The sequence below is a fragment of the Nilaparvata lugens genome, chromosome 3 (assembly GCF_014356525.2).
Source record: "Nilaparvata lugens isolate BPH chromosome 3, ASM1435652v1, whole genome shotgun sequence".
In the NCBI taxonomy this organism is placed as follows: domain Eukaryota; kingdom Metazoa; phylum Arthropoda; class Insecta; order Hemiptera; family Delphacidae; genus Nilaparvata; species Nilaparvata lugens.
Genome location: NC_052506.1, coordinates 54,938,804 through 54,959,105, shown reverse-complemented (window position 1 = coordinate 54,959,105; position 20,302 = coordinate 54,938,804). Strand labels below are relative to the sequence as shown.

Genomic DNA, 20,302 nt, shown 5'->3' with positions numbered 1-20,302 from the left:
TGTAGCATAATTTCAATTTAGATAAATAAATGAAAGATATTGTTTTACATTAATTCTTATCATTTTAATCACCTACGAAGATCATTGCCAATGAAACATACAACTGCAAGGAAACATACATCTGTTTTCTGGTTTGAAAATGTTCACAAATTGTGAACTTCTGCCATATCCAAGGAAGTCGAAGACGCCAAATTAGTTCGTTGACAATGATCAATAAATGCGCTAAAGCAACACGTTTTTGTATTTCAACTACTGAAAATACCTGGTGATTGGTACAATTTTTAAGAGACCCCTTAATGACAGCTCTACAAACCTGTACAGGACAACAGAGTTGTCAGTTTTTATTTAATGCAATGCTTCTTTTGTTCGAAATTGTCACATCTCTTTGACAACGTCGAACCACTTAATCACAGTACTTTGACATTCTATAAATTTAAATGTATGTATTACTTCTCACCAAAAACAAATATTATGATTTTGGGTATAAATTCCATATGCCAATTTTTCGGGGTATTTTGAATAGTTGTGCATTCTATAGAATAGAGTACCCCAAAAACCTCGTACGATAATTTCCGCGTATTCTTTAGTTTTATGCTATTTTCACCAAATCGAGTCGTCAGAAGAAAAATATATTCTCGTATTTTTTTAGTCAATAAAATTTAGATGAGTATTATCTAAAATTTCTATCTCCAATGAATAATGACCTTCAATTTTTCAAAACTAATAACATTTTTGGAAAACATAAATCTTGACTGCTTCCACTAATGTAACTTCTGACCAGTTACCGATTAGATATGTGAATCACAATCCCTCTGAGGGTAATTTTGTTATGCACAATCCGAGACTAATTAGGCCTTGGGATTATTAGAATAATAATAGAAACAGGTTTTCGAATTTAGCTATTTTTAATGTATAATTGAAAACCATCAGCGCCATAACAAAGCTGAAGAACGATTAGTAAAAAAAATATTGATTGAAATTATGTTGATACAAAAAATAGGCTACTTATTCTCCACTATAGAATCTGACGAGTTTGTTGCCAGGGATGGTAGTTCTGACGATTGGTTTGCCAGCCTCTATGACTCCCAGCCGAACAATGCCTCCACTGGATCCATCGCGGCTCATAGCCAGCGTTAGAGCTGCAACAAAAGTAGCCAATAAGAGGCGTGCAGTGTAGCTAACTCATGAGAGCACATCACGTTAACAAGTTTATATGAAATTGATTCACTAGAAAAAAATGACGCACATAAATTTTGTTTTGGATTATCAAGTATATAGTCATAAAACACTATTTAAAATATTTTATATACAATTCTGTACCAAGACTTTATATTATCAGCTACAATTAGATTAACTTCAAACTGTCACTATTTGTTGAATGGGCAAGCATTTATTCATGAGAGATGAATAACAGTATCGCGTCTGAAAAGATACTGAAGTGATACTGTGTATGAAGTGAGTAGAAGCCATGATTGTTGAGCTGGAATATGGATTGGATAACGCTCCTTTCAAATCATACAAAAATAATTGACATCAACATAGAATACCATCAATGAAAACTCACATACCGTAACAGACAAAATTAGAGAAAAGTGGAATTCTAAAAATATTTGCTGGGGCACGGATATAGTGGAATTTACTTTACACTGCCAGCATTGGTTGAATTGGAAGCATCGGTGATAGTTATAGGGAATTCTGACAGTTCAAAGTGACTTCCACTACAGCATAAGATCCCTCAATTGCTACTGCAAACAATTCAACAATAACTGTTCATGCATACATACAAATATCTAAAATCATGCTATAGTAGAGTTATTTAAGGTGTACATAATATTATCATTAGCAGTAACAGATTCTAGTGAGAGTTTCACTGTATTTTATTTTTATTTAGTAAATTAGGTTCGATGGAATTTGCTCAAATTAGTCTCATGACTAGATAGCAATAAAAAATGCATAGATACAAATGGCATCGGATACTTGAGATTGTACCTACATATTTTTCATCTTTCATCTATATTATAATAGAGGAAAAAACTTGCTTATACACGTACGGGATAGGAAAATTATGTATGATGCATCATCACGTCTGAATTAATCAAAGACCTTAAAGAGATATAGACCCACAATGCCTATGCCTTCCCAATGATAGCTCTTACTTGAAATTGAAGGCCGCCATTGGGGTATTTTAGCACGAGATATTATATATTATTTATTTGTAATACTATAGTTCACAAAGGCATTGGTGGCATTGGCATGTAATAATCTTATGGGTTGCCCCCTCAATGGCGGATTTCAATTCCAAGTATGACACTAGCGCTGCATGTGAGTCTATGCATCTTCAAGGTCTTTGGAATTAATGAACTTGAAATTTTGCATATAGATTCTTATTCAGCCGAGGATTGTTCTGGGCCTATTTCAAACTCTTCAAGATTTCACTCGGTCAAGTTTTTAGTTTTTCAAGTTCTAAAATAGACCCTTGCAGAGCAAGGATAACCTGCTAGTCGTAATAAATAAATTATGTTACAGAATTTTCAAGTGATATTTACATTCGCTACTGAAGTGAACAATACATAATCTGAGAATACACAATATACTATAATCTGAGATGTTAAACTATTTTTCCATAATGAAATAGGAAAACACCATACTGTATATAATATAGTCTATTCTACTTGGATATATTTACGCAAAATTCAAGTTTCAATGCTAATGGTATCTTCATAAACAGTAGTAGTTGTAAGTTGTATCTTGAGTAGAAAAGAACATTTATGCCCGGTTTCACCAACCTTGATCAAATATAGCCTAGCCATGGTCACCATAGTCAAAATTTGATCACTCATTCAAACATACAACTGTTCCACCAACCTCGGAATTGATCAAAACTCCGTCGGTCAAATCTGAACATGGTCGACTCTTGTAGCTGTACTTTTCTGAAGTTGGCCAACATGTTTGCTGGCTTGCTATTCGCTACATCTGATTTTGATGGATGGATTTTGATGAGATATTGCAATTATTCAAATGCTAATGAATTAATAATTATTATTAAACGAAAATCCAAATTAAATGCTGTAATAAAGTAAATATAGTAACACCCCATGATACCTAATATCAGTTTTGCTGCTCATATTCAGAGGGCGCTGAATGCCCTTTTTACTTTACCGTCAGGCCGTCAAAAATTCAGATTACTGTACTTTTTTCTGTAATTACTGTACTGATTTTTCTTCATATTCATTATTTCGAGGCGGGCCTCCTGGGCCCCCTTCTTATACACGCCCCTGGCACAGACGTTTTGTATAGTCACACATCTATAATAATATTTCAAATATGAATTGAATACTCTCGTACAAAGAGATTGAAGCAGCAAGGTTGATCTAAGGATTGAATAATATAGGTCTACTGTGTAATGAAAGAGTAAAGCAAATATTTTTTCAAAATCTTCCTTTTTTCCTATAGGCCTACTATAATAATTTACTAATTAAAAGATTGGAACATAATAAATAACTTACTACAACTAAATTCAATCGCACTAAAAACTTTGAAATTTTTCATTGCGTCAAAAACATAACCCACAAACAAGCAAGGAAATTGATCGAACCAGTCTTTTGACCGTGTTCAAATAATTTGATCACCCATTCAGCGGCAGTCAAATTTAACCATTGGTTTGACCGTGGTTGAACGTAACTGGTGTTGGTGGAACGAATTATTGCTGATTTGATCATTGGATAGATTTTAACCATGTTCAAATGCCTTGACCAAGGTTGGTGAAACCGGGCATTAGAGCCATATGCTAACCCTACGTTTAACGCTAAACAACCACGTCCACTTGTAGATATGGTTGCATTTATCATAATGTGTTTCATACGAGGTGTAAACGAACAGCTAACATTTCTCCGTTTAAACAGAGTATCTGCATACGGGGCCCAAGTGTTTTCAGAATGTAATGTATTTTAACATTACACTATTATACTATACACATTCTAATCTATTTTATACCACAGCTCTATTTGAATCAGTTGTACCATATTGGTCGCCAGGGCCAGTAAGCATAGTATATAGTCTAGCGTGACATAATCTGGAGATCTATTACTAGAAGAATAAGATAGAGTAGACTCACTATTGCTGACAAGCTTGATGCAGTCTTCCTTGGCCATGTTGGGTTTGTAGTTGGCGTCAATATATCCCAGCACATAGGAGCTGCCAGACCCACCCATGCTGACTCGTTCACGAATTATCATACCTCCCAGCGGTATGTCGTACACCTGATCAACAACAAAACACAACATTACTGGTGCAAAAATAATTACTTAATTTAGAAAAATGGATTAAACAGCATACATTCTCAATGAAATGGGCAAATAGGGGTTCAATTTGAAAGCCTCTAAGGAAAAACTAAAATTGTGGCATTTATTGGGTCGATTGAATAAATAAAATCTGGTGTGGCGCACTCACACAACTTTCCTTGCCGTTATGAAAATCGATCACCTGACGCTAGTGTAAACGCGCATCTCAAATCAAAGATCTGAGCCAGCTGGTGACAGGTCAATAACGCTGGATACACACGAGATCTGCTATCTCTTCATAGTGAATGATTTAATAGAATCAACTGTTGCCAACAGTTTGCAATTGAATATAATTACATTTTCTCAAATTTCAAGCTTATTTTCAATTTTAGGTGAAAATGTTATTGAACATCAGTTGAATTTGTAGTCCATGCTCAATCGTTTCCACTATAATTTTTTTGTTTAAATTATATCTGAGACCTGATAATTGGAAATCTAAAAGCAAACTTTGCATAGATGGGGCGGAGCTCCTGATATTTTTACAGATGTGGGACTTGTGGCAGTTGATATAGCTTATCAATGACGATTTTAGGTATAAATTTGATCAAAATCGTTGGAGCCATTTTCGAGAAAATCGCGAAAAACCCTGTTTTTGACAACATTTTCGCCATTTTAGCCGCCATCTTGAATCGCATTTGATCGAAATTGTTCGTGTCGGATCCTTATAATGTAAGGACCTTAAGTTCAAAATTTCAAGTCATTCCGTTAATTGGGAGATGAGATATCTCATACACACACACACACATACAGACCAATACCCAAAAACCACTTTTTTGGACTCAGGGGACCTTAAAACGTATAGAAATTCAGAAATTGGGGTACCTTAATTTTTTCGGAAAGCAATACTTTCCTTACCTATGGTAATAGGGCAAGGAAAGTAAAAATAGTACCTTGTGACTGGCAACTAGTTATCGGTTCAAGCTATACAAACAAGATTATACAGCAGACTCGAATCCTAGCATTTACTTGAAAATCAAATGAAACTAACAATATTGCTAGCTTTTATTCAATCGACCAATTGTTAAATATGTAATTAGATCTATCTATATAGTGATTGATAACAAAGTTCCGGAATTCCAACCATCCAATTCAACACAAACATGCTGTCTTCAAATCATAGCTCCACACACTTAACAATGTCCTCTTGTCAAACACAGACTATGTTACTGAATTGAAACTCAGCTCAAGTCAATGGATATGAATCAAACCTCATTGACAAACTCCAGAAAAAATGAAAAACAAAACAAGAAAAAACGACAAACCAGTGATAAATACATCACCCTAACCTACTTCAATGCCAAAACAGCATGTCAAGAAGAGGAGATGGATAGCAGCGCATTCCAGACCAGAAATGGAATAAAAAACATCATCAAAAAAATAATAAATTTGAAAATACAGGAATATACAAATTGACATGTACAAACTGCCCTAAATATTACCTAGGACAAACGGGTATATCATTCAATATAATACATAAAGAACATACCTAATAGAAAACAACCTCAGCAGCAGTAATAAACAAACATCAGCAGCAATTTAAAAATATTACACATAAAAACTAAAGGAACTCAACTCAACTAGAGCAATATGAAATATACAAAAACATCCTAAACGAGCAACTATACTCAAATTCCACAAACTTTTCAATTCAATAACAAATTCAAATAAAACCGCCAACACTACCGATACCAATCGACTACATCTCACCAGCCAATGACAACAAGATGAAGAAAGCAGTGTTGAGAATGGATATAAGAATCCGAAAGCGCTCCACACGTGAATATTTTATCAACTGTTTTATTAACTAGCTATTATAAAAAAAACATTGGACTGTACTGTCGTCAAAATAGTTCGAAAAATTATCAAATAGCCTAGCAGTTCATCATGGGAAGTGAAATACCTACATGAAGATAAAGTATTGTAACAAGTATCGCATTACACTTATAGGCGAGTTAGGTGAGATTTTGGTCTCCATTAGATAGTCATATTATATTATTATACATCTGACCAACATTTGTGGTGATAGTAGTACCCTCACAAAAAAAACCAGAAGAGGAACGATCATGAAGTTTTCTGGAGTACAGTAATTGCATTCACAGTACTCTATGGAAGTGAGTGATTGGTAACAGCAAAGCCATTTCAGAGTAGAGCAGTGATTTGCGACCGAATGGCACATCATTAGAAATTGATACATAAGAACCTAACACAATTAATATAGCTTCAATAAAAAAAGTGGTTGAGTATCGGAATCAACGGAGAGACATGATTAAAAGAGAGATTTCCCACTTGAAATGCTCAACTATCAGCCTATAGGAAAAAGAGATATCGGTCGACAACGTAGATAGATAAGATGGATAATTGCCTCTATTTTTCACACTATAAAATAGTACAAGTGTTGTGGGCGATGTATGTGGTGAACTTAAGTGGTGGTCATGATACCACCCCTATTATTCTATGATCAATAGTACTATATTAATTCATACTCAGTTATATTCGTAAAGATATTAAGGTGATTGTGAGTTGGAACAGACCAAAGCCTAATCCTTGTTTGAAAGAAGAAAAAATAGCTCAATTCATGTAGGTGGGTGAATAAAGTTGTGTACATTACATTACAGACTTTTTATCCCACAAGGATGGCTATGCCATCGGGCGACAAACGCTCCATGGAGAAAAAATACACTATAACAATTAAATCTATAGAATTGAATAGACTTAGAACGTTGTCAAAAATCCACTTTAATTAAATAAAAATAAAATATTAATATTTTACAGGAGCATGCTTTCGTGTGTGCTCACACATCATCGGCTGGAAAAGTTCCACAACATCAACATTAACTCTACAAACTTAATTAAATCTATAGAACGTTATAACGTTATTTAAGAACGTTATAAAATGTTTGGTGTTTACAACTTTATCAAGAACGTTTTAACAATGTTTGATGTTTGTAAATGAAGGGACTTTAATGTACCTGTCCTCCCTTGACGCTGTCCCAGCCGGCCACGATGATCCCAGCCATCAGCTGACCTCTGTAAGTGTAGCACATCTCTCGGAAGATGGCCGCCGCCGTCTCCACCAGAGGCTCTTCGCCAATTTCAGTTCTGTAGCAAAATCATCCAATAATAATCGGTTCATTATTTCATTATTATTATTAGTCACTGTTCTTAATTAGTCATTCACTGTTGTCTGATAATGAAAATTATATACTAGCAATTTATGAAACATAACCAACTTCTAATTGTATAGGTCTATCACAATAGAGAAAAGATAGCATAGGAAGAAATACCATGGTATAGGGCGTTGTGATGACACTAATATATTGTGTTGATACTGTATCATATATGGTGATACCCTGGAGAAAATATAGCATAAGATGATATCCCATGGAATAGTTCGTCCAAGATCCAAATTTCAAGCCGATTACTGTCGACTACTGTCTATTATTACTGTTTTGATGGGGTGAGAGTGTAAGAACGGCACACTATTGAGAGACTACCAGCGTCACATAGCTTTACGAAGAACAACTACTAGGACTTTCGGCTTGAGTTAACAGTGAAATTTTCAACATAAAAGCCCTATACCATGGGATATCTTCTTATGATATATTTTCTCTATGCTATCATCACTGCATTTTTGAAAATTTTTGCTCGTGTTATAGAAAAGAATAGGTAATATTGTGTATATTTCGGATCTTGAGAATGTTATTCCAACGGGTAATTAATGGGGAGAAGGCACCAAATGAATGGAAAATTGCACATATGTTTTCAATATTTAAGAAGGGCAATAGAAGATTATGTGAAAATTACAGGGGTATAGCAGTTTTGCCAACAATAGCTAGAATATATGGAAAAGTTTTGAAGAATAAGCTTGAAAAGGAGATAGAAGGGAAGATTGGAGATGAACAGGCAGGGTTTTCAGCGGGAAAATCATGCGTAGACCACATTTATACCCTCCAACAGATAATACAAAAAAAGAGTGCCAAAGACCGGTCAGTACATCTAGCGTTTGTAGACCTGAGAAAAGCATATGATACAGTACCCAGGAATAGACTATGGAAAGCTATGGAAAACCTACATATACCAAGAAACCTCATAAATGCCACAATGGAACTTTATAATGAAAATCAAATCGGAATTAAGATAGGTAAGACTGTAACTGCTCCTTTCCGAACATCAAAAGGCTTATTGCAAGGATGCAGCTCGTCCCCAACTCTCTTCAAAATATACCTGGAAGATACCTTAAGGACTTGGAAGAGAAAGTGTCAAGGTATGGGTGTACCTATCAGGGGAGAACACCTTTTTACCCTCTGTTTCGCAGACGATCAGGTGGTTATTGCACAGGATGAGGAAGATTTAAGTTACATGATGAGAAAGTTGAAAGAAGAGTATGATAAAGCCGGGATGGAAATCAATGTGGACAAGACGGAGTATTTACAAACGAATAGTGATGACACACCGGATTTGACCATTGACTGTAACACCGTGATAAAAGGGAGAGATAAATTTAAATACCTGGGATTTACCATCATGAAAAATGGTGATACAGACGAGGAGATAAAGATTAGGTTGGCCCAAACCAGGAGTTGTATTCGACAGTTGCACCCAATCATATGGAGTAAGGATATTCATAGGAAAAATAAACATAGAATATTCAATGCAATCGTCAGAAGTATAATGACGTATGGGGCAGAGGTTTGGGTGACAAACAAGAGAGCAAGAGATAAGATAAGAGCTGTTGAGATGGTTTACTGGAGGAGATGCTGCGGGCTTACCAGAATGGACAGAGTGAGAAATGAGGAGATAAGAAGGAGAATGAAAGTGGAATGGGATATTGTAAAGTTGATTGAGGATAAAAGGTTGATATGGTATGGCCATGCTAGAAGGGCGAGTGCTAGCAAATGGATAGGGATGGTGACTGATTGGAGTCCAATTGGGCGAAAGAAAAGAGGAAGACCTAAAAGATCATGGAGAAATGAGGTGGATGAGGCTATGGAGGCCAGGAATTTAAGGGATGGTGAATGGGAGGATAGGCAAAGATGGAGGTCTCGACTAAAAGAAGGAAGACGGTGAATCACTGTAAAATCCTATTATATACAGGGTATTTCAGAAGTAGTGTCGAGAATTTTAGGGTATTGTACCTGGATGCTAGGAGACTACAAATGTCATATTTGAAGTGTCCAAAACTCAGCGGTTATCCTTATAGCTGCCATTTTGTTTTTTTCACTTAAAAATTTTTATCTCAAGAACGAAATGTTGTATTGATCTGAAATTTGGCATGAATATTTATGCTATAAAGACTCAACTATAAAAAATAAAAAAAAATTTTTTTCGTTGAAATTTTTCAAAATGGCGGCCATTTTAAATTTTTGATGGCGAATATCTCGAAAACCGTCCATTTTACAGAAAATTTACAAGAGACAAAAGAGTTAGCAAATTTTTTCACGATTCCAATGATACCTAATTTATTAAAGATTGGTCGAAGAATAACAGAGAAATTAATTTTTTTCGTACTGCATGCATGACCACTTTTCACCATTTAAAGATCAATATTAATTTTTTAATTCCAGATGTATTTAAGATGAAGCTTTAAAACTCGGTATGGCTCCATATGGGCAAACAGATGATTTTACAATGGTTTTCAGATGATAATGTTTGTCTTGTAAAAGTATTGTTGTTTCATTAAAAGTAAAGAACCAGATGTAGTGCTTCCTATTTCTTAGTCTCACGTTTCCTAGGTCTTATTTCTATCTTAAATTTCCAGTTTCAATATTTTCTTACGTTGCTTCTACACAAATATTTAATTATTGTAATGGAATTTAGTTCGCTGGAGTACACCGATATTCACTTCATGTATGGAGCAGCTCTTGGCAATGCGACCGAAGCAAGAAGAATGTATGCAGCTGCATTTCCAAACCGCCGTCTCCCTTCCGACAAGGTGTTCACAAGAACTCACAATCGGCTGAGAGAAGTTGGTTCATTTGAACGGAACAGGGTAATTGCTGGTAGGCCTCGAGCAGTTCGAAATGTTGCTTTTGAAGAGGAAGTATTGCAGAAATTCGATTTCAATCCTAGAACGAGTACGAGAGCAGTTGCAAAGCAAATCAATTCAAGTGCTTCTTCTGTGTGGCATGTACTAAACAAGGAAAGACTTCACCCCTTCCGCTTTCAAAAAGTTCACTCATTGGTTGAACGCGACTATGAGCCAAGAGTAAACTGTGCCCGTTGGTTTCTTCAGCAAGACATTATCCAACCAAATTTTCTAGAAAATGTGTTATTTACCGATGAGTCCAGCTTTACAAGAGAAGGAATCTTCAACTCTCGCAACAGTCACGTCTGGGCCTTAGACAATCCTCATGAGGTCAAAGTGCGTGGTTATCAGCATAGATTTTCGCTGAATGTTTGGACGGGTATCTTAGGTAATCGCGTGATTGGACCATACATTCTTCCTAATCGTCTGAATTCTCCCACGTACATTACTTTTTTAAGAGACATACTACCAGAACTTTTGGAAGATGTGCCTCTTGCAAACAGATATAATATTTGGTTTTAACATGATGGTGCCCCTGCTCATTTCGGAAATGTTGTTACGGACTTTCTGAACATGACCTATCGTCAGCGGTGGATTGGGCGGGGTGGACCAGTACCGTGGCCCGCACGTTCACCTGACCTCAACCCTTTAGATTTTTTTTTCTGGGGCCATATGAAAGACCTTGTTTACAGCACGCCAGTAGAAAACGAAGAAGACCTTGTGGCAAGAGTGGTTGCTGCAGCAGGTGCCATTCAAGATGATGAAAATGCTTTTATAGCAGTTCGACGGTCCATGATTGAAAGGTGCAGACTGTGTAATCAAGTTGAAGGACGGCATTTTGAGCAATTGCTGCATTAGTATCAGTGAACCGATTTGAGTGAAATTAATATTTTTCAATGTAAAATAAAATTTGGAGGAAAGTTATTCTTGTATATTTCTGTAATAAGAACGGTTTTCATGAAATTATAAAAAAAAATTAATATTGATCTTTAAATGGTGAAAAGTGGTCATGCATGCAGTACGAAAAAAATTAATTTCTCTGTTATTCTTCGACCAATCTTGAAAAATTAGGTATCATTGGAATCGTGAACAAATTTGCTAACTTTTTTGTCTCTTGTAAATTTCCTGTAAAATGGACGGTTTTCGAGATATTCGCCATCAAAAATTTAAAATGGCCGCCATTTTGAAAAATTTCAACGAAAAATTTTTTTTTTATTTTTTATAGTTGAGTCTTTATAGCATAAATATTCATGCCAAATTTCAGATCAATACAACATTTCGTTCTTGAGATAAAAATTTTTAAGTGAAAAAAACAAAATGGCAGCTATAAGGATAACCGCTGAGTTTTGGACACTTCAAATATGACATTTGTAGTCTCCTAGCATCCAGGTACAATACCCTAAAATTCTCGACACTACTTCTGAAACACCCTGTATATATATATATATATATATATATATATATATATATATATATATATATAGAAAAGAATATTATGATCATCCCAACACATATGTGGAGTATTATCAAAATTAGTACTAAGTTTATTGTTAGCAACCTCTTTTGAATGTGAACCGGGTGCGGCAGCAAAACTTCCTTTTTTTAAGTGAACGCCATTCAGTCAGCTTAGTAGAGCTCACGTAGTAGAACTCACGTAGTAGAGCAAAATTATTGGTCTTGCTAGAGAGGTCAGACTATAAAGTTTTCTTCCCGACATGTTCAGTTACCATCATGCATTGGAACAATGAGAAGCGCGCATTTGCCGTTGAGACTTATTTTTCGAGCTGATATTCTGTGATCACAACCCAGCGCGCATTTCGAAATCGCTTTAATTTAGCCCCTTTGGCTTCTGTCCCAGACCGGGAATCAATTGTTATGTGGGTCACTACGTTCAGACTGTAAGTGCGACAAGACGAAGAACCGAAATCCCTCGGCCCATTAGGTCACCTGAGAACATGGAGGCAGTGAGAGTTTCAATGTTGCGAACACCACAGCGTTCTGCGCGCAAACATACGTCTGCTCTTGGACTTTCCGATCGTTCTGTGAGACGAACTTTTCATGATGATCTTCATTTTCATCCATACAAGATGGCAATTGTGCAGGAAATTTCTGAACGTAACTTCAATTGAGGGAACACTCGTCTCAATAGGAGCGATTTGGAGTGACCAGCCCGATTTGAAACCTCGTGATTTCTTTCTATGGAGGTTTTTGAAATCCCTTGTTTATGAAAATCGTCCAAGACCCTACATGATTTGAAGACCAATATCAGGGAAGAAGGTGCTAACATAAAGCCTGCAATGGTGGCAGGAGTCATGACAAACGCCAGAAATCGGTTTACTCTAGAGTATGAAGAATGGGAAATGTCACCTACCTGATTTGGTATTCAAAACTAATTAAAACAAAACTTTATATAAACGCCTGAATTACAAAAAATAAATACAAACTTTCTGATCCATACAAAGAGTTTTATTTACTTTTAAAAAAGGAAGTTTTGCTGCCGCACTCTTGATTATAATTATTATGTATTATATACTATGTATATGTATTTGTAAATAAACTCTTCTAGTTGCAATTCATTGGTAATCAGAAAAATTATTATTACTATCCGGTATAAACATTTTAAGATAAAATCCTACTTCAACTAGAGTATCTCTGTCTCTTCTACTATCTTCAAGGAAGAATGAAAAACTATCCTACGTCCAACCAAGCTAATTATCTGTATTATTTAATCAATAGGAACGGCAACTTCTCGAATAAGAGTTCAAGATAAAGATAAATCAGGCCCTTGAACGCATCTCAGTTGCACATCTTCATCATTTCAATATATTTATCCTATTGAAGTTCATAGTGATATAGATTGAATTATTATCAACGTACGTGTAGAATTCGAGATGATAGGCGACAATCTCGGCGATGGCCTGGGTGTCAGCAGCCGAGCCGGACCGACAGCAGTAGATATTGTCGGTGATCTTTGTCAGTTTGTCAGTCACACGATTGGCGATGTAAGATCTGGAATATTAAAACATTAATTTAAGTGTACTGCACTCATTTTGTAAATGGTTGTGAATGTAATGGTAACTTGGATACAATGGGATGTTATCTATCCTACTAGTTTGATTGGTAATCTTTCAATTCATTGAACCAGTGAACTAGTGAGATTTACGTTATAGATAGGACGGCATAGTAGCCAATTTTTAATCGCTTTCTATAATAGATAGAAGGTCATCTGTGATTAAAGTTATTCCGGTAAATCTGGAATAATATTATTAGTTGATCATGGTTCATAATTTATTTATTGAGACAAATGTTGCCAGGTTGAATAAAATATTGCATAATATTCACTTCATCTTGCAAATATTTGAATATATTGAGCATTGGTTGTATGAGATTTCACACCAAGAATGATCAAACGTCACATCATTTCTGCATCAAGCCTCTCTCATACGCAGATGTATGTATAGACGGGTTTTAAGGGATGTTAAAGAAGTAGAAATAATGTTGGGTAGTTGAGCATTCCACAGCTGAGAGGCAACAACTGCTAACTATGAGTTTTGTCTTTTGAGTAATTGTCGAAAGCCAATAATGATCAATTTATATCTCAAATATATCAATATGATATAATGTGAGTAGGATCAATTATATCATATTCACCAAAAAATGGTATATCTTTTCATTATTTAATAATACATTTTTACAATGGAGATTGAATAACCTGGTAAGTAATTATATTTTTTGCAAAGCCTATAAACGATTTAGCAACCCAATGTTAATCAGATGCTGACTTAATAAAGTGAATCTCACTATGGACCAATTCAATTTTACAGTCATTTTTTCAAAATGTGTTTTTTTATCTTGTTTGTTATTTTAACATCAACTAGAAAATCTAAATGAAGATGTTTTAGAACTTGGCATGATTTTGGGAATATAGGACCTTGAATTTGTTGCAGCCTTTCATTACGAAATTGAAAATATTTTCTCCAATATGAAACCGTGGGGCAATTGGAATGAAGAAATGATAAGTTGGTAAAAATTCTAAATCAACTTATTTTATGTGCAGGAGAACAATTAATCTGAAACAAAATACAGCACTTTATAAATGGAAATTGTTATTAAAAAATAGAAAGATTCTTTTTCTCAACTCACCCGGTTGTAGTTCTCGAATCAGCTCCAATGACAACCCCACCATCAAATTCTACAGCCATAATGGAAGTCTGCAAATAAAGCACAAACTTATAATTTAAAACCAAAGCACAAACTTAAATTCTTTATTTATTCTTTTTTACAATGAAGCACAGAAAAAAGTAAAAGAGTATCTATTGACAGAAAAAAATGGCGGAAAGTTGATTTTTTTAAATTTTCATCTTTAAGTTACATGTGGTTTTTGGGATCACATTATGGACCTGAGATACTAAATATCTTCTCTATTGATATAATAGTTTCAATGCTGGATTCCGCGGCCGGTAGTGCCCCCGAATTATTTCCCTCTTTTTACCTTCAATATTCCTACCTACCTACCTTTATACCTAAATCTGCATCCTTTACCCATAATATGAGATCGATGGCGTCAAAAACATATAATACACGAAACAAATATACATAAGGCTTGTTTAGCAAGACAGCATTTCCGACAAATCATCAATCATATATTCACCGACACTGTAGTATGCCTTGCTTTTCAAGTGCTTGGATACAACTCTCTCGAACGCTCTTAAAATCCAACTGTTCCACTCCTGTAGGCAGCCTATTGAATTATCGCAATGCCGAACTCCTGAAGCATACCTGTGATCTCTGAAGGCGTACTCTGGGAATATCAATCAGCTCTCGATGTCTGGTGTCATGTTCATTCAAATCAGTCCGAGTCAACATGTACGGCTGGTTCTTTTCGACATACATCAGACAGAGAAGTAGGAAGTGGCAGATCACTGTTAGAATACCAAGTCTAACAAAAAGGGGCTTGCAATGTGCACGATATTCACTTGCGGTGTTGATTCTGGCAGCCCAGTTTTGCAACTTCATTATGTCCACAGCCTTTGCTGAATGACCCCAAATGAGTAGGCCATAGGAAACGTCACAGTTGAAGAGCGCGTGATACACCATGACTAAATAGGCCTCAGTCACATGACCCCTCAGCTTCAGCAGCAGAAAACAAATTCTGGACAGTCTTGTGGTCACATGCTGAATATGGCTGGCCCAGTTGAGTTTACTGTCCAGAACAAAACCCAGTAGCTTGACAGGGTCTTGATCACCAGGAAGGTTTCTTGACAAGCTGCAGAATATATACTGGGTCTTGTTTGCATTCAACTGGAATCGATTTGCCGGGAACCATGAGGTTGAAGTGGTTTTGAAACTCAAAAACTATGTATCCCAAGGACTTGACTGCCATATAACAAATTGAAGCTTGCATAATTTCCTACAATATTCATTCAACAACTTTTTATATTTCCTCTAGTTTTAGAAATATCCGCTCTTGAAGGTGTAACATTTTTGAAAAACCCAAGTTTGCCACCAATTTTTTTCTATTTTTGCTCTTATAGCTTTTTAAAAATCGACGGGAAAAATCCATGCTGAATATGAGCTTATAAGGTATTAAATTCTCTTCAATTTGATGTATAATTTCACGCTTTTATGAATTTTCCTACACCTGTTGTAACAGCTTTAGTGTTGAGTGTGAAATTTCCATTTTTGCAACAATATACTAATTGACAAAGGAATTTGGAGGTAAAGTTTTTAAACAACATTTTTGACTTTGCAAATTTGAGACAATGCGTTCAACCGACATAAATATTCAAAAATGAAGCTTGATAAATTCTCTACACTTTTTGTTCAGTGGAATTTTGTGATATTCCCAACAGTTCCCGAGATATTCGCTCTTGAAGGTGTGTAATTGTTGAAATAACAAGTTTTTATCCAATGTTTTGCTCTTTCAGAGCTTATACCTCTCCAACAATGCATCATAAAAACTGATGCTTATCGTAGGTTTGTTGAGCATTGAATTCTCTTTGAAATGATGTATTATTTCCTGGACCATCTATTGACAATCAACAACTAAGAAAACATTGAAATCATCTTTGAATTTAACCTATTTCTTTTTTTTAATTCACACTTTACTAATAGATAAGGTATTACTACCAATTATACCTTTATATCTTCTTCTTCATCCATTACCCACACTTGTGGGATCGATGGCGTCATTTTACAATAAAAGTCAAAAACAAGAAAACACTAATTTATCAAGATGGCAGCGATCAAGATAAAGCACACATAGTTAACATCTAAGGCCTTGCTCTTCAACTTACTGGCAAGTTAGCCAGAAAGTATTTGAGTCAGGTCATCGTTTAAAAATTCCTGTACATCATAATAAGCCCTGGCTCTCAAAAAACCGGTCACAGCCCTCTCGAACTTGCTGGTATCCAACTGCTTCACTCCTGCAGGTAGCCTGTTGAAGTAGCGGAGAGCTGCACTCCTGTAGCATACCCGCGATCTCTGGAGGCGCACCCTGGGTATGTCAAACAGCACTCGATGCCTGGTGTTATGGTGATGTACATCAGTCCGAGTCAACAGATTTTGTTGATTCTTCTTGATATACATGAGGCAGAGGAGAAGGAAGTGGCTGACTACTGTTAGGATACCCAGCCTAACAAAAATGGGCTTGCAATGTGCATGATGTTCGCTTGCAGTTATAATCCTAGCAGCCCGTTTTTGCAGCTTAAGTATGTCCACAACCTTGGCTGAATGACCCCACATGACTGAGTAGACTATAGGAGATATGGCAATTGATTGAAGAGAATATGTTTTCGGAATAATAAATGCTGTATTACTAAGCAGGTAGTTTGTATTGAGATGTAAATGAAAATATTGATTGTCAGATACATTTCATGATTCACCAAATAGGCATGTGTGACATGAGATACATTATCTTTTTGGCGGTACAAAGTTTGCCGGGTAAGGTTAAATTAAGTAACCTAGTCTTATGAAATTTGTATCTTAATAATGTGATTGTGAAAGAATAACTTGTACAGAGAATAGCAATTTTAAATTGTATTTTGCTTTTCCTAAAAAATTTGTATTGTGTTCAATTCAATTTTCTTTCCATCCATGACCAGTCTTTACACTGGATAGATTTCGTCAAAAGAAATTAAAAACACAAACGTTCATAAAATTTACACAAACTATCGAGATGGCATGTCAAAGAGACAAATAAAACAACTGATCTCCTCTTCACTCAAGGAATAGAGTGGAAGTTCGAAGAGTTTATCTCGAAGCACATTTGTAAATTGTTTATCTTCCAATTCACGGAGACAAAATGGGGGAGCCTGTTGAATATTTTCAGGGTGCGAATTGGAAAACTGTTGTGTGATCTGGCCAATCGCAATTGTGGCAGGTCTATATCATCACGTCTTCTAGTAAAATAATCATGAGCCTGGCCTCTCACTTGAAATGTATGTAGCTGTTTTAAAAGCAATAACGAGGTAAGCAGGTGAGACAGTGAGGATCCGTAGTTCTTTGAACAGTTGCCGGCAATGTTATGTAGGCTAGCTAATTCTGGTTTTGCAAAATTTACGACTCAAAAATAGTATTCAGAATTGCCTATCAGTATGCAAAAAATTAACTGGTCTTAGCTAATTAATCTGCATTATAATGAATAATATAAATAATTGTTTAAACATTTTTAGCTCTAGTGCGTTTTTTGGTCAAAACTTATCAAGAAAAAAGAAGTTGTATAAAACGAGTAATTTTTTAAGAAATAAACGCTAAATTAATAGATTTTTAATGATTCAGCGGCTTTAGTTTGTATTTAACCTAAAAACATACTTACTCCCGTACTTAGCTCCTCATTCATCCAATCATTTGGGTTCAAATTTGAAGTATCAACATTCATGATGAATTAGTTAATAAATTAAATTTAATAGAATAAATAGAAACAACACTGCTTAATAGATATTTCTATAATAAAAATACTGTTCAGTCACTCCACGCAATTCATAACCAAAACTCAAAAAGTGACTCGACCAAAAATGAATTGATTAGGCTGAGACCTTAGACCAGTAATAGAATAGACACGCCCCATACTGAAAGTCGATGAAGCCAACATCTACTGCCAAATCGCCCCATCATGACGTCACATCGTATAGAAAACTTTTCTGTAGAGTTTGTTTACATTGTTTTCCATAGCAGATTGTGTCTATTTCAGATCGAAGTAGGTTATTAAAAAAATAAAATTTTATAATTGGGAACTTATAATTATACAGAGTGTCCCACCAAGGTTGTAACAACCGTTAACCATAGATTGTACTCGACATTTCTGACACAAAATGTTCAGTAAACTTTTTCCCTATCGACCTTAGTTTTCGAGATATATCGATTTTTCAATATTTTCAGAATATGCCTACTACCGGTCATTAAATACTCAATAACTAGAAAACTAGCCTACTGGTCAAATTCAAATTTCAAGGTTATTGTTGGAGAGAGAAAAAAATTTCAAACAAGATTGATATAATTAGGAACTTATAATTATACAGAGTGTCCCACCAAGGTTGTAACAACTGTTAACCATAAGCTGCGTACACATATACACTCTTCCAACCCGCACCGAGCAGGCTCCTCCCTCGTACCGCCCTCGTACCGCCCTCGTTCCTCCATCGAACTACAGTCGCGCCGCCCACGCACCCATCATGAACGTTATGGAAGATGTTAAGCTGCGTACACATACTCCTGCTTCCAACCCGTACCGAGCACGCTCCTCCCTCGTACCGCCCACGTACCACCATCGCACAGCAATCGCTCCACCTCCGCTCTCTACTCGCACCGATCATGAACGTTACGGAAGATGGTGGATCTTCTCGCATTCCCCGGTCGAACCATTGTTGCTCGCCGGTCGATCATCAATCGCTCTGCTGGAGTGACGTTCGGTCTTGGAGCGGAATGAAAGTCTGTACGCACCTATAGATTCTACTCAACATTTCTGACACAAAATTATGTTCAGTAAACTTTTTTCCTATCGACCTTAGTTTTCGAGATATATCGATTTTTCAATATTTACAGAATATGCCTAAAAAAAATTGCATGGTTGCCTGTAAAGTCGGTATACAGGCGAAAGTTTTATGTGACAACGACTTTGAGTGGTAAAATGATTTTAATGTGAATATTCATTCGTATAGTAGGAAGAAGGATGAAATAATAACTCACAATGAGAGTGAGTGAGAGGCACGCGTCCCTTCCACTCGGGCATGGTTAGCCCGCGCCCACCTAAGAGCGAGAGAGACAACCATTGACTTGACATTTTTAATTAGTGGCGCAGTCGCAGGAGATTGCTTGCGGCGCCTGCGCAGGTTGACTGCTCCGTTTCACTCTCTCTCCAGGTGAATGCCTTCGGGTTGGTGCTGGTGCGGCATTGCTCGCCACTGCTCCTATTCGTGCTCTTTCCAGACGACCGTGAACCGAAACGAACGCTCTCACTCGCTCTCATTGTGAGCGCATAACGTGGGAACGTAACACAGTTTCTTGAAGTGTCTCCCGGCAAACCAATTTATAAGACGTTGTCACATCAATATAGTCGCATATATAGTTTATAGCCGCACATCATAACATACCTCATCATAACAAATTTGATTATAATTTGTTACAGGTAATTATTATCAATTTTTTTAATGTTAATAAATGATACCAATAAAGATCTTGGAAATAATAAAAAACCAATTTCCAGTATTGCAATCAAGAAAATAAGTTAATTGACCGAGCAAAGTGAGGTCTAAGATTCAAGTTGATGGTTTGGCATTTCTCTTAATGTTTAAATGTTGCACATTTACGGCAAAACCCGGTAATAGATTTTCATGAAATTTGAGAGGTATGTTCCTTTTTTAATTGCGCGTCGACGTATATACAAGGTTTTTGGAAATTTTGCATTTCAAGGATAATATGAAAGGAAAAAGGAGCCTCG

The 20,302-nt window shown here is 36.0% G+C and overlaps 1 protein-coding gene across 1 annotated transcript; it reads right to left on the bottom strand.

Annotated features, from left to right (window-relative positions):
• Positions 1 to 886: 886 nt before the first annotated feature.
• On the bottom strand, positions 887 to 18,415 carry LOC111049749 (proteasome subunit beta type-6). The gene is made up of 6 exons (XM_039424072.1): positions 18,182 to 18,415; positions 14,509 to 14,576; positions 13,243 to 13,374; positions 7,310 to 7,439; positions 4,115 to 4,259; positions 887 to 1,139 (listed from the first exon to the last, which is right to left on the bottom strand). The coding sequence occupies exons 1-6, from the start codon at positions 18,242 to 18,244 to the stop codon at positions 1,006 to 1,008; spliced, it is 672 nt and encodes a 223-aa protein (XP_039280006.1). The 5' UTR covers positions 18,245 to 18,415; the 3' UTR covers positions 887 to 1,005.
• Positions 18,416 to 20,302: the final 1,887 nt, after the last annotated feature.

Bases quoted from the DNA above. Each gene is read 5' to 3' on its own strand.
- LOC111049749 (XM_039424072.1), bottom strand. From the start codon at position 18,244: ATGAATGTTGATACTTCAAATTTGAACCCAAATGATTGGATGAATGAG. The intron at 7,440-13,242 runs GTACGTTGATAA...ATTTTGCTACAG, and splicing joins TATCATCTCGAATTCTACAC to AACTGAAATTGGCGAAGAGC. The intron at 4,260-7,309 runs GTACATTAAAGT...GTTGTTGATCAG, and splicing joins ACAGCGTCAAGGGAGGACAG to GTGTACGACATACCGCTGGG.